General features: G+C 52.2%; 1 protein-coding gene across 2 annotated transcripts in view; it reads right to left on the reverse strand.

Annotated features, from left to right (window-relative positions):
• The window catches only part of LOC120307155 (probable cation-transporting ATPase 13A4), a 33,249-nt gene that overhangs the window by 16,795 nt on the left and 2,669 nt on the right, over positions 1 to 13,785 (reverse strand). The window contains exons 2-9 of one of the 2 annotated variants that reach the window (XM_039341512.1): positions 10,762 to 10,935; positions 9,119 to 9,253; positions 7,081 to 7,151; positions 6,908 to 6,988; positions 5,793 to 5,862; positions 3,534 to 3,668; positions 2,366 to 2,438; positions 319 to 450 (exon numbers count right to left, since the gene is read on the reverse strand). In XM_039341512.1, the coding sequence (XP_039197446.1) occupies positions 319 to 450; positions 2,366 to 2,438; positions 3,534 to 3,668; positions 5,793 to 5,862; positions 6,908 to 6,988; positions 7,081 to 7,151; positions 9,119 to 9,253; positions 10,762 to 10,935 (871 nt within the window). Of the gene's footprint in view, positions 1 to 318; positions 451 to 2,365; positions 2,439 to 3,533; positions 3,669 to 5,792; positions 5,863 to 6,907; positions 6,989 to 7,080; positions 7,152 to 9,118; positions 9,254 to 10,761; positions 11,166 to 13,785 lie in introns of those variants that run through there. The other variant, XM_039341511.1, reaches the window with a different exon arrangement.

Raw genomic sequence — 13,785 nt, forward strand, 5'->3', positions numbered from 1 at the left:
ACAAAGTCTAACCTTCCTTGAGTGCCATTGACCCTGATCTAACTCCTAGCAGGTGCAAATTATGCGTTGAGAAGATTTTTAAAAGAAAACGTAGAATAACAGAGTTGGAAGGGACCCTGAAGGTCTTCTAGCCCAGCCCCCTCCTCACGCAGGAGACCCTATATCATTTCAGACAAATGATTCTCCAGTCTCTTTTTGACAGTCTCCAGTCATGGAGCACCCAAAACTTCTGGTTAGTTATGCAGAGGCTTTTAGCAATAAACCACCGCACTTGTGGTCTTGGGAAACGGGGAAAGCCATCAAACTGGCACCGCTCACCCGTCAGCATGCCTTCATCCACGACGCACTGGCCATTGAGCAGGAGGACATCGCAAGGCAGCAGGCTTCTGCCCTCGTCCAGAATCAGGGTGTCCCCGGGCACCAAATGGCGGGATTCCACCTCCTGGATGCCTGTCAGAAAAAAGGGGGTCTTTGAGGGGGGGCTCTGCAGTCTTGCTGCAACGGCAGCGTTCGTGTTTCAGCCCTTCGGGTCTTCCCGGGCTGGTCCCCCAACTGGGGCTAAGCCCAAGGAAGGCCGTGCTTTGCCTCCTTCGCCGGCTCTACCCAGGCCCCCTGTGGTCCCATTCTAGCTGGACAGCTTAGCTCCTGCCTTTGGGGTGCTGTTCCTCATGCAGGAATGGGGGGCCCCCCAAAGCTGCTGCCTCTTCTGGGCAGGCCCCTCACTCACAGTTCTGCAGCTGATGAGGGAATCTAGCAAGTTCCGGTTCTTGCCCTACGCCTCCTTGTTACACATTATATGAATATATAACAAATACGATACATGATGTATAGTACATTAGAATAAGTCATGAGTACAGTGGGCCCAGGGTACAAGCATCTCTAGCCTTTTTATGAACCCACCAGGAAACTCACATCGCTGGGATATGTATGTATCGCTGACCCTGGATGCGTGTTATGAGTGAATTGCTGATGATGATATCAAGTGGGACATTGGTGGGTGCAAGGAATGCAGTGGATGGCATTTTTTCACAGAGTCACGGAACAGGGAGTGAGAATATGCAGTTCTTGACATGACTGGGGCAAGATGTACTGTACATACAAGCTTGGTATGAAGAAAAACCTGGAATGAACCCTGAACTCCGAAGTGGGAGACGACTCTTCCTGGAGCAGGGGGCACCCTGAGTCTGCTTCCCTGCCCACTCTGATGCAGCCTGAGCCCCTGTGCGGAGAACGTATGCGAGTATTGTGTGAATGTGCAGCTGTCATTGAGGCCTTTTGAACTATGGTGCTGGAGAAGACTCCTGCGAGTCCCCTGGACTGCAAGGTGATCCAACCGGTCAGTCCTAGAGGAGATCAACCCTGGCTGCTCTTTAGAAGGCCAGATCCTGAAGTTGTAACAAGTGCTTTGGCCACCTAATGAGAAGGAAGGACTCCCTGGAGAAGAGCCTCATGCTGGGGAAGATGGAGGGCAAGAGAAGAAGGGGACGACAGAGAAGGAGGTGGCTGGATGGAGTCCCTGAAGCAGCAGGCGTGAGCTTCAATGGGCTCCAGAAGATGGTAGAGGACAGGAAGACCTGGAAGAACGTTGTCCATGGAGTCGCGAGGGGTCGGACACGACTTTGCAACTGACAACAAGAGTAGCTGTCAACCATCCCATTGGCATATGCAGAAAAAGAAACTTCTGGGACATAATTTTACAAGCATATAACTTTACTGATAGGCACAGAAGAAGCAACGATGATTCTAAAGGTTCCCATGGGAAGCAGCATAAGTGATTTCCCCTTTTCCCCATTAGCCCCCCCCCCGACACACACACACACACACACACACACTGTCCATTGTCCACCCATCCAAAGCATTCTTTGTGTTTTCATCACATAACGTTGAAGTGCAGGAATTTTTTCAGGCTCTGCTGGCCGGCTTGGATCCCTGCCCCCCCCAGCCGCCCCCAGGAATTCCACCCCCTCCCTTCTGTTTCGCTTGTCAAGCTGCGAGAAGTATTGCAAAATCCGAGTCAGCCTTGTCAGTAGCCTAGTTGGGCAACAATACTTACAGCAACTTGAGTAGCCTCGTTGGGCATCCTTATTTGCATAGCCTTGTTGGGTATAGCTTATCATAGTAAGCGAACTTTGAAATTAGACAAGCAATACATATATACTGTAGGTGCATAAATATAAAGGAAATGATTAAGCTTAATTGCACGCTTACCTTGCTTTTCATCTGAATTACGCAAGAATAAACTCTATTTTGGGAAATTCTACTTTGAGTGGTTTGAACTCAATTTTGTAACACCCTCAGGGCTCTCTCTGGTCCCTGGCTCAGACACAGACAAAGTGGATGATGGAGGCCTCTTGGGCTGCCTTACCTGTCTGTTTGCTGAACACCTTGACCAGGACACTATTATGGGATTCCACCAGCTGGTGCAACTTCACGGATTGCTGCATGGAAGGAAAGGGAGAGTCAGATCAGGAAAGAGGTGGGAGAGGGGCACATGACAACCGGTGGGCAGATGGGTAAGGGGCTGGAAAGGTGCTAGCAGCTAATGTGGAATATCCTGGAGAGATCGGAGGGGGAAGAGGTGCAGCCAGGGCGATGGCCATATAAGAGACACCCCAACCCACAGAATGAATGGGATGTGGGAAGCATCTCTGAAGGGATCTTCCTGAGTTCCTGGGAAATAAAGGCAAGGAAAGTGGGGGTAGGGGTAGGGATAAAGGCAGGGGTAAGGGTATAGGGAGGAGAAGAAGAAGAAGGAGAAGGAGGAGGAGGAGGAGGAGGAGGAGGAGGAGGAGGAGGAGGAGGAGGAGGAGGAGGAGGAGGAGGAGAGGGAGAAGAAAGAGGAGGAGGAGAGAAGAGGAGAAGAAAGAGGAGGAGGAGGAGGAGGAGGAGGAGGAGGAGAAGGAGAAGAAAAGAGGAGGAGAGAAGAAGGAGGAGAAGGAGGGAGGAGGAGGAGGAGGAGGAGGAGAGGAGGAGGAGGAGGAGAGGAGGAGAGAAGAGAGGAGGAGAAGGAGAAGAGAGAGGAGGAGGAGGAGGAGGAGGAGGAGGAGGAGGAGGAGGAGGAGGAGGAGGAGGAGGAGGAGGAGGAGGAGGCTGTCTTGAATTGGCTTTCAACCTTCAGGTCTGGTGAAGTTCACGCCTTGCCTTCTTCCAGGTTAACTTGTGCTGCTTCGTCTCTTAGAATTTCTTGGTCAACCCAGGGTCTCTCCAGGATCTGTGCTTTGGAGCAATTTTGTTGAACCCAGGTCACCTCCTGTTCCTAGTAGCCCACAAATGCCAGGAAACCCCTGAAGCAGCTGGCAACATTCATCCAGATCCAGGGAGCACGGATCCATGGCTCCAACCCCACCAGATGCTCCATGTATTGGAGCTCTTGCAGGGGCTGCACAAATCCTGGGCGGGGGCAGCATCAGGGCAGGACTTGCCAGGAAGTTGAGACAGAACCTCTCATTGGGCAGCAACTGAGGAACGAACCAATCAGCTGCAGATGGTGAGAAGACATTTTGGTGACCAGGGAAGGACAGGGAGGTGCTCACCTTTCTGAGGTCATACACAGTGAGTGAAATGGAAAGGAGGGACATGATGATTATGGCCACAGAATACTCCGTGTAGTTCTCTGCAAACCACAGGCAGACGCTGAAGACTTGGAAGATGTAAAATGGATGGAGAACCTGGGAAGGGGAAGAAGGCACCAGGTGGTTAGCTTAGGTCACCACAATACGAAGAAGAGGTTAGGACTCTGGAAAGAGTGCAGAGAAGAGCAACAAAGATGATTAGGGGACTGGAGACTAAAACACACGAAGAACAGCTGCAGGAATTGGGTCTGTCTAGTCTGGAGAAAAGAAGGATGAGGGGGGACAGGATAGCAGTGTTCCAATATCTCATGGGCTGCCCCAAAGAAGAGGGGGGGTCAACCTATTCTCCAAAGCACCTGAAGGAGGACAAGAAGCAACAGATGGAAACTCATCAAGGAGAGAAGCAACCTGGAACTAAGCAGGAATTTCCTGACAGGGAGGACAATCCGCCAGTAAACAGAAGTTGCCTCCAGACGTTGTGGATGCTCCAACACATTTGAAGGGAGCACAACCCTTGACCCCGTGCCTGGCCAAAGAACAGCCTCCTGTTGCACCTGCAGCTGCGCCAAAGCCACGTGGACCCCGGACAGCCCCACCGGCATGGCTGAGCAGAGGGGCTGAGTCCCTCACTGCGCATCCTCCCCATGGCTCACAGAAAAACCCTGTCAAAAAGGAATCAATTTGGAATCTCTTGGGGCCTTTCTGCAAGCCGGATTTTAAGCAAGATTAAATGACTCGACCGGGTTCAAAAAATCTTCACAGGAATTGCCCAGAGCTGCAGAAACAGGAATTGCTACTCCAGAAAAGACAGAATGTTCTGGCTGAATAAATCCTTTGTTCACCGAGCTGCTAATCTGGCTCTCAAAAAGCAGCAGGAAACGTAGCTTTGCCGTGATTGTGCCAGGGGCTCCTGCGCAGGGCTGCTCAGGGGGGTTGGCACCTACGCAGGTTGTCCCCACAAGGGAACCTTCTCTGGCTGAGCTGAATGGGTAGGAGCCCCCCTTCCCCCCTCCCTATTGCCACCCAAGTTCTCTCCACTCTCTCTCTCTGGCGATGAGCAGAAAGGTGGCTGGGAGACCTCCGTGCAGGGATCATCTGAGCCACTTCAGGGAAGGCGCACCAATCCACAGGGCTGAAAATTCATTGGTGAGGATGACCACCCCCCAGAAGGTCAGCCTATTCCCCAAGGCTCCAGAGGGCAGGAGAAGAAGCAACAGATGGAAACTCTTCAAGGAGAGAAGCAACCCAGAATTAAGGAGAAACATCCTGACAGTGAGAACGATAAACTAGGGCAGTGTTTCCCAAACTTGACAATTTTAAGGCATGTGGACTTCAACTCCCAGAATTCCACAGCCAGCGTTGCTGGCTGTGGAATTCTGGGAGTTGAAGTCCTCATGCCTTAAAATTGTCAAGTTTGGGAAACACTGAACTAGGGGAACGGCTTCCCTCTAGAAGTTGTGGGTGCCTCCATCCCTGGAGGTTTCTAAGAAGAGGCTGGACATTCACCAGTCTGGAATGGTAGAGGGTCTCCTACTTGAGCAGGGGGTTGGTCTAGAAGACCTCCAAGGTCCCTCCCGGCTCTCTTATTCTGGTTATTCTGACTCGTGTGTCCATCTTAAGAAGTGCAGGAGCAATGAGCCATGAGCTCATAAAGTGAACACGATCAGAAGATTCCCTGGGATGTCAGGAGCCTCACAGTGTGGAACAGCTGGGCAGGCTAGATCTGGACATTTTCCCAGGTCAGGAGCAAAGGAGGTGAAGCAGCAGTCAGAGAAACCCTGAGAAACGAGCCAGAAGGGATCAGTGCTGGAGAAAAACTGCAGGTTGCCATCTCTAAAGCCGCAAGAGAAGGAAAAGGCTGCTGGTGTGGAGACTTCCGGAAGGCCTCCCCTTGGGAATTCTAGCAGGCTCCCAGTTCTTCCTGTACCAAAAATGAAGCCGGGGAGGAGGAAGACAAAGTGTTCGCCTGCTGCCAGGTGGGCAGTGGGCAAACCAAGACAGGAGACTGCCTCAAAGGAGGCACCAGCTGCAATGAGGTTCTGCTGTCGGAAGAAGGCCCACCAAGGGCCGGCGTACCAGAACCACCAAGGAATGACTAGGATGCAGAAGGACCGAGAGATGCTCTTTGCGTGAGGAGGAAAGAGAAGCCCAAGACACTCCAACTCTCCGCCTTGGCGCACAGGATCTGCCAGAGAAGCTAGTCCACAGAAAGGGAAGTACCTCCTTGACCAGCAGCTTCCAGATCGGTGTGACTTCAATGTCGATGGCGTTGGGGCCACAGATTTCTCTCCTGTGGATACAAAAGGGAGAGATGACCTCAGGGTCCACCTCCGAGGCCAAACACTGAAGCCATTTCTGACCTTGCGGGGCCCTGGTGCTTGTTTTGCTCCGGGAACAGAAGATCCGGTTTTCCCCAACAGCTCTTCCCAATGCCTGGAGTTGGGCTTGGGGTGGCTTCTGCTGTCAGGTGTGCAGGGTCTCCTGAAGCAGAGCCTGTCCTTGGAAGACCTGGACGATATCACCAGGTCCCTCCCAAACTAGAACTGCCCCCCACCTCTGGGAGCAAGGAGCTGCCCCATAACTTCCTTTATCTCCCTGTGTTTTTATATCCCAGCTCTTATCCAAAATGCTGTCCAAGGGGCTACCAGCAGGTTACACCTCAAACCTGTGGGGTCCTTGGTGCTTTCTGAGCTTGGATGTCTTCTTGCAGATGTTTCATGACCCAAGTAGGTAATATTTTTGGTGAAGTTTCTAGCACTGATGAAGTTACTTAATTTGCAAGAAAACATTCAAGCTCAGAGAGCACCAAGGACCCCACAATTCAACCCTGAGGCTACAAAGATTATCTTCTCATGGTAACACCTCTAATTACAACACTTCATTGTGAACCTTCAGATTCAAACAGGTCAACACAAATAAATAAGTGGAAGAAGCAAGCTGGGCTGCTACTACAAACCAGCAGAGGCCTGCAGAAGCTGAGCAAGTGGCTTCATACTGGCAGTAGAGAAGGGCGCCCATGTCTGGAAAAGGCCTCGGCCTGCGAGGGATACTTGCCTGGGGGGTGGGGAGATGCTGGTGGGGCTGGCCAGCCAGGCATGGTCATAGCACCTCAACAAGTAAGAAGCCCACCAGGACATGTCTGTGGAGATTCTCCGTGGAGAAACTTCACCGGGGCTGTGTTCCCATAAAGAGCAATGGCCGATGCCCTCCACCTTGTGGGTGAAGGTGGCCTGGTGGTCCTCATGTGCAAGGAGATTCCTCACACGTTGACTCACAAACACAAGCACGGCTTTCTGCCTGATCGGGTCTGTGCTGGCCCTGCTGAGGGGGAATACCTGAGTTCCTGCTCGGGGCTTGTCAGCCCTGCCCCAAACTTGGCATGCATCTCCAGGCAACTGTGGTGGTCCTCCAGGACTCTGAAAAGGAAGAGGGTCCAGCTGGTGGTACACAAGGGAGGGGGGTTTCCTGCGGCCGCGCCTCCTTCCCCAGAGGTCAAAACTGGACTCACCCAACCTTCCGAAACTCTCGAGCAGAGAAGTCCCAGGCGTAGCGGATCTTCTGCACCTGGAGGGACCGTAGCTGTGGGGGCAAGCAAGGACAGCAGGCATGGTGAGGGGACGGGGGTCACCACTGCTGTCAGGCCTGGAGGGGGCATCACGCAGCCTGCCATGCTTTAGGCTTAAGGCAGTGTTTCCCAAACTTGACAATTTTAAGGCATGAGGACTTCAACTCCCAGAATTCCACAGCCAGCAACGCTGGCTGTGGAATTCTGGGAGTTGAAGTCCACATGCCTTAAAATTGTCAAGTTTGGGAAACACTGGCTTAAGGAAAAGGCGAACCAGCTGGGTGAGGGGACAGCACTGGAGAGCTTGAGGGAGGGGAGGAAAAACTATTACAGGTATTCATCACTTAATGACCACTCCGTTACAATGGACCTCCCACTTAATGACCATTCAAAGGGCAGAGGGCAACCAGCTTGCATTTGCGGCTGATTGCAACATTCGGCGGTCACATGAATGAAAAATTCTGAAGGGTTATTTTTTTTTGTCAGTTCCCAGCATTTACTTCCAGTTTCTGGTGGGGGGAAGACAGAATTGTTTAAGGCAAAGGAGCTTTTCCCAAAAGGCAACTCGGTTTCCTTCGGGTTTTTCCCTTGCAACCATTTTGCTTTTCATCCAAGAAGCTGCTTCTAAAGGCATCCAGACACAATAAAGTCACCAGGTAACCCCGGGACGCAAGGCGGGGGTTTTCCAGCTGGCATTGGGCCAGGTGGGGACACCTTCTCCAACCTGGACCCCCACCAAGGTGTGGAATACAACTGCATCTCCCTGCCAACCAGCATGGCTGTGTATTATGGGAGCTGGGGCTTCTGGGGAGAGCATCTGGGGAATTTCTGCCCTGCTGTGCCAGCAAAGTTGCTGGAATTGGGGATGTCTAGTTTAACGAAGAGAAGGACGAGGGGGGACAGGATAGCAGTGTTCCAGTATCTGAGGGGCTGCCCCAAAGAAGAGGGAGTCAAGCTATTCTCCAAAGCACCTGAAGGCAGGACAAGAAGCAACGGGTGGAAACTAATCAAGGAGAGAAGCAACCTGGAACTAAGGAGAAACTTCCTGACAGTGAGAACAATTAACCCGTGGAACAATCTGCCTCCAGAAGTGGTGAATGCTCCAGCACTAGAAATTTTTAAGAAGAGACTGGACAGCCATTTGTCCAAAACGGTATAGGGTTACCTGCCTGAGCAGGGGGTTGGACTAGAAGACCTCCAAGGTCCCTTCCAACTTTATTATTATTATTATTATTCTCAATCATCGCACAGTCAGCCAGATGTTCAGACTGGATTTGGTATTTTGTCTACCTATCGAGTCCTTACCCAGGACCTGGGATAGGAAGATGTGGATGTTTGATGGTATTACAGATATCGTCGTAGGATGGAAGCAGTTCCTAGTAAGGCCGCCTTTTGCAATTGACTAATAGCGAATTTGTCAATGCCAATGGTGTTCAAGTGGTGCTCCAGTTGTTTTGGGATTGCACCCAAGGAGCCTATGACTATTGGTACTACCCTTGCTTGCTTTTGCCACAGTCTTTCTATGTCTATTTGTAGGTCTTTGTATTTTGTTATCTTCTCCAGTTCTTTCTCTAATAATATTATTATTATTATTATTATTATTATTATTATTATTATTATTATTATTGGAACAGGGCTTCCTGACCAAGCAGGGGGTTGGACTAGATGACCTCCAAGGTCCCTTCCAACTTTACTATTATTATTATAACCTTATTATTGAGAGACGTGTCCCGGTTTCACCTCCCAGCAGCTCACGGGAGAAGCCTGGCAGTGCCCCCCTCGCTCAGCTGAGCCTGGTAAGAGGATTAAAGGCTTGGCTCTGGCCAGCTCCAGCCTTTCCTGCTGGGCCTGAAGGGCAGGACCCCTAGCAGTTCTCCAAGCCTAGCTGGGTGGCTGAGTGGCAAAAGCTGTCCACCTCCCTTGTATCTGTTCGTCCCATCCTTCTAGAGCTCCAGAGAAGATGGTGGGACTCCACCTTTACCTTGAAGTCTGATTTCACGATGACCTTGTTCAGGAGGGACTCCTCCTCGTCGTCCGTGGCAAGAGAGCTGGGTTTCAAGTGGGCAGACAAAGGGGTCCAGGTCACCTTTTTCTGGGTGCAAATCTGAAATTCATCCTGAGAAATTGTGGAGGAAAACAACACAGGCTAGAAGAGGGAGAGGAGGAACACGACCCTCCCGTTCAGCACAGCCAGCATCTTTTCCGAAAGCCACCTGCAGGTGGCTGCCAAATCCACCAAATCCACCAAAAGCTGCCAAATCCACCAACAGGCTGCCTGGAGTTGGCCCCAGGGTGAGTCTTGGAGACCAGCAGGCAGCCATCCTCCTGCCCACCTGAGCATCTTCTTCATCGGAGCCCCTTCTGGTTGGCATTAACATTCGTCCAGGGGTAGGCCACCTTGGCTCTTTTATGACTCATGAACTTCAACTCTCAGAATTCCTGAGCCAGCTGGCTCAGGAATTCTGAGAGTTGAAGTTCACGAGTCATAAAAGAGCCAAGGTGGCTTACCCCTGGTCTAGATCAGGGGTCCCCAAACTTGGCAATTTTAAGACTTTTTCTGGTAGTTGAAATCCACAAGTCTTAAAGTTGCCAAGTTTGGGGACCTCTGGTCTAGGTCAGGGGTAGGCAATCTTGGCTCTTTTATGATTCATGGACTTCAATTCCCAGAATTCCTGAGCCAGCATGGCTCAGCTTGGAAACCTCTCCCTTTCCCCTCAGCGTGGCTGGCTCAGGAATTCTGGGAGTTGAAGGCCACGAGTCGTAAAAGAGCCAAGGTGGCCTACCCCTGGCCTAGGCCTAGGCCACTTTATGACTCGTGGACTTCAACTCCCAGAATTCCTGAGCCAGCATGGCTCAGCTTGGCAACCTCTCCCTTTCCCCTCAGCGTGGCTGGCTCAGGAATTCTGGGAGTTGAAGTCCACGAGTCATAAAAGAGCCAAGGTGGCCTACCCCTGGTCTAGGTCAATGCTTCCCAGCCTTCTCCTTTTTAAGATGTGTGGACTTCAACTCCCAGAATACCCCAGCTGGCTGGCAGGGGTATTCTGGAAGTCCACACACCTTAAAATGGAGAAGGTTGGGGAAACACTGTTCTGGGATTTTAACTCAAGACAGCTGTGAAATCTTCCCTGTCCAAATCAAATACTAATACCCAAATTATCACGGCCCTCGATCCTTCCGCTCTTAGAAGTTCTTTCTATCTTCTCCCCCACCGGACCCATTTTTGCTGGAAACCCTTCACGGGGTCTGTCCTGGCCAGCCCACCGTCGCTGAGAGATTCGGGTGAGGAGAGGAGACTGACTCAAGGAGAAAGGAGGTTCCAGATCAAAAGCAAGATCCACCCAGTCTCCGAAACCCCAATAATTTCTCAGGAATGTAAAACTGTAATTCCTGCCTCTGTTTTTCTTTCATTCCTCAGCCTCTTTGGCAGTTAAGCATGATTAGCACTGATGACGTTGCATAATTTTGCATAATGAAAAGTCTGCAAGGAAACAACCAAGCTCAGAGAGCACCAAGGAGCCCTCACTGTATCCCCCCCCCACACACACACACACACCCAGCTACAGATACTCTCCTTTGGAGACCCAGCTCCCATGAAAGGAGGAAAGGAGGGAGGGAGGGACCTACTGTGGTTCTGAGCAGCACCACGTCGGCCTCTTCCAAGCTGCAGGGCTGGCAGTTGGCCCAGACGTCCCACTCGGGTTTCCAGTGGAAGAGAAGCAGGAGGCCTCCGCAGGACAGGATGTAGCCAGCCAGGCACAGGGCCCTCCGGAAGCCGTGGGTCTTGTAGCCAAACATCTCCTGGAAGGAAAGAGATTGCCGTGAAGAGAGCCCTCCCCACTCAGTCTGCGTGAAGGTCCAGTCTTTGTAAAAACTCATCTCTCTTCAAAATAATCAACCTGTAGGAGAACAGATGGCAGAACCCGGGGCGGAGTCAACAGAGGAATCAGCCTAGCATCTTTATGTAGCCACAAGGAAACAAAGTCCAACTTCCCTTGAATTCCATCGACTCTTGTCTATCTCTAACCAGTGCTGGCCATTAGTTGAGAAGATTCCTCTGCGTAGGCTTTTAGCAATAAATCAGTTTAATTGAATCTTCACGTGTCCCTATATTCAACGAACAGATTTCCCAGCTGCATAAAATACATCTGGGAAGTCACTGAACCTTGCATACTGTGTGAATTTTGGATTTTATCCTGAAAGAGGAAACTTTCCAAGACACTCTGTAAAAAAATGAAGAATGTTCACGTGGATTTCACAGACATCTTGAATGGATGCTGTGGGACCCCGGAGCTCAAAAGAGCAAGAAGATCATGGCAAGACGACGTTTCATCCTCCTGGGATTCCCCCCCCCCCGCAACTTCAAGGTATCACTGCTGGGAATGACACAGGGTAGATCCCAGATCCCACGTTGGCATCCTTGAGTCAGATGGAAACTGCTGCCAGAGACTCAGAAGGTCCTGTTGCTACCCAGAAGGGAAGAAGGTCTGGCTCTGGAGCTGCCCGAGAGGCATTTGTCAAGCATCACGGGAGGAGGACGAGGAGGAGGAGGGGGAAGGAGAGGAGGAAGAGGAGGAGGAGGAGGAGGACGGAAGGGGAGGAGGAGGAGAATGGAGGGGGGAGGAGGAAGAGGAGGAGGAGGAGGGAAGGGGAGGAAGAGGAGAATGGAGGGGGGAGGAGTATGGGGTCCTTGGCCCTCTCTGAACTTCCATTGTTTTCTTGCAGATGTTTCATGACCCAGCAAGGTAACATCATCAGTGCTGGAAAGGAGGAGGAGGAAGAGGAGGAGGAGGAGGAGGAGGAGGAGGAGGAGGAGGAGGAGGAGGAGGAGGAGGGCTGTCCCTATCAATCAAGGAAGTATTTATGAGCGAAGAAGACCGTGAGGTCTGCTGGATGGAGGAGACGGTGATCCAGAGCAGCTTCTGTAGAAACCCATTTGCTCCCTTTTCAGCTGCAGCTCCTGCCGATTTGCCACCCGAGAGAGGAGCAGGACTACCTCTCTGGAAATCCAGTCAGGCCATGTCCAGAGAGGCGAGGAGCAAGTAGATTTTTGGGTGAAGAAAGCGAGTTTGGGCTCAGGCTGCTTGTGTGGATGGGTTACCTTCTCCAGAGGCCTCCCAGGTCAGCTGGTGGAGCCCTCCTAGTCCACTTCAGCCTCTTTCCTGACCTGCATCTGGCCAAATTCCTTGGCCGGCCTCTAAGCCGCCGGCAGGAGGCCTCTGAAATAAAGCAAGCTCTGCTGTGGGGCAATTACTCTGGGCAGCCGGGTTCCTGGAGGGCAGAGGAGGGAGGAAGGAGGGCGAACCGGGCGCTTTGGGGTCCAGAGGACTCCCTGAGGTTCGTTTCGGGGCTGTTCTGCATGCCCAGGGGCCCAATGCCAGCCCTGTTCCTGGGCTCCCTCAAAGCGGCCACTTTTGTCCCGGTTGGGGAGGGGGAGGCTTTGAGCAAAGCAGCGGGTGAGAGGCCTCCTGCCTTTATAGGCAGTCCTCAACTTACGACAACGATTGAGCCTCAGATTTATGTCGCCAAGCAAGACAGTTGTTAAGTGAGTTTTGCCACGGTTGTTAAGTGAATCACTGCAGTTGTTAAGTGAGTCTGGTTTCCCCACTGACTTTGCTTGTTGGAAGGTTGCAAAAGGGGATCACACGACACACCCCCCCGGGACACAGCGACCGTCCTAACTATGAGCCAGTTGCCAAGCCTCTGAGTTGTGATCACGTGACCATGGAGATGTTGTGACGGTCGTAAGTGTGAAAAACGGACACGTCACTTTTTTCAACGCTGTTGCAACTTCGGTCACTAAACAAACTGCTGTAAGTCGAGGACTCCCTGCCTCCTCATCATCCCGGAAAAGCTGCGGATCATCGGCCAGCCTCTCCCTCCTGTGCAACCGTCGGTGCTACTGGCCTAGGATTATGGGAACTGAAGTCCAATATTGCCGAAGGGATGCAGGGCAGCTCCGAGGAGCCAGGGAGAGCTGCGTGCAAGGAATCTGGCACCCAGCGCCACTCGGTCCCGTCCTGGCAGACGGGGAAGGTCCCTCCCGGCTGAGGCAAGGCAGGCAGTGACCGGTTCTTCAGGGTGGGGCTTCCTTCCTGGATCTCTCCCCGGTTTTTGAACTCTGGGGTTTAATTGCTTTAATCTACGCTGTAATTGCCCGTCCTGCGTTTCCTTTAATTGCCTTCTTTTTATTCTGCTTGGGATTGTCGTGAGTCTGTTTTCTGCCAAGCGTCCCTGAAGAACGCCCGGCCAAAATTACCAGCACAGCCTCGGACATGCAGGGCCGGCACCTGTCTCCAGCTGCCAAGTGACACCGGGCCGAGGGTGGCAGAAGGGAACAGATCCGGTCTGCGGTTTTGCCAGGCAAGAACTGCCGCCTTCTGCCACCATCGGCTCCTGCAGGCTGGCCTCCCTCGTCTCCAGCCCCGGCTCCTTCCTGCGCCCCCCCCCGTCCCTCTTTTTTCTCCTCTGAATCCGTGGGGCCTGGCCAAGAGAGAGAGGAAGCCATTTCCTGGTTTGTTTGGGAGAAACTCTTCTCTCACATCCGGGGATGCGTCCCCCTAAAATTGCGGAAGTGATCCAAGGCTGGGCCTCTGGTGGAGGCTGAGGCTAGGCGCCCCTATTAAGACATCCATGGGGAGCAGCTGGATC

Source organism: Crotalus tigris, unplaced genomic scaffold (assembly GCF_016545835.1).
Source record: "Crotalus tigris isolate CLP2741 ecotype Arizona unplaced genomic scaffold, ASM1654583v1 scf7180000017765.3138416, whole genome shotgun sequence".
Taxonomy (NCBI): domain Eukaryota; kingdom Metazoa; phylum Chordata; class Lepidosauria; order Squamata; family Viperidae; genus Crotalus; species Crotalus tigris.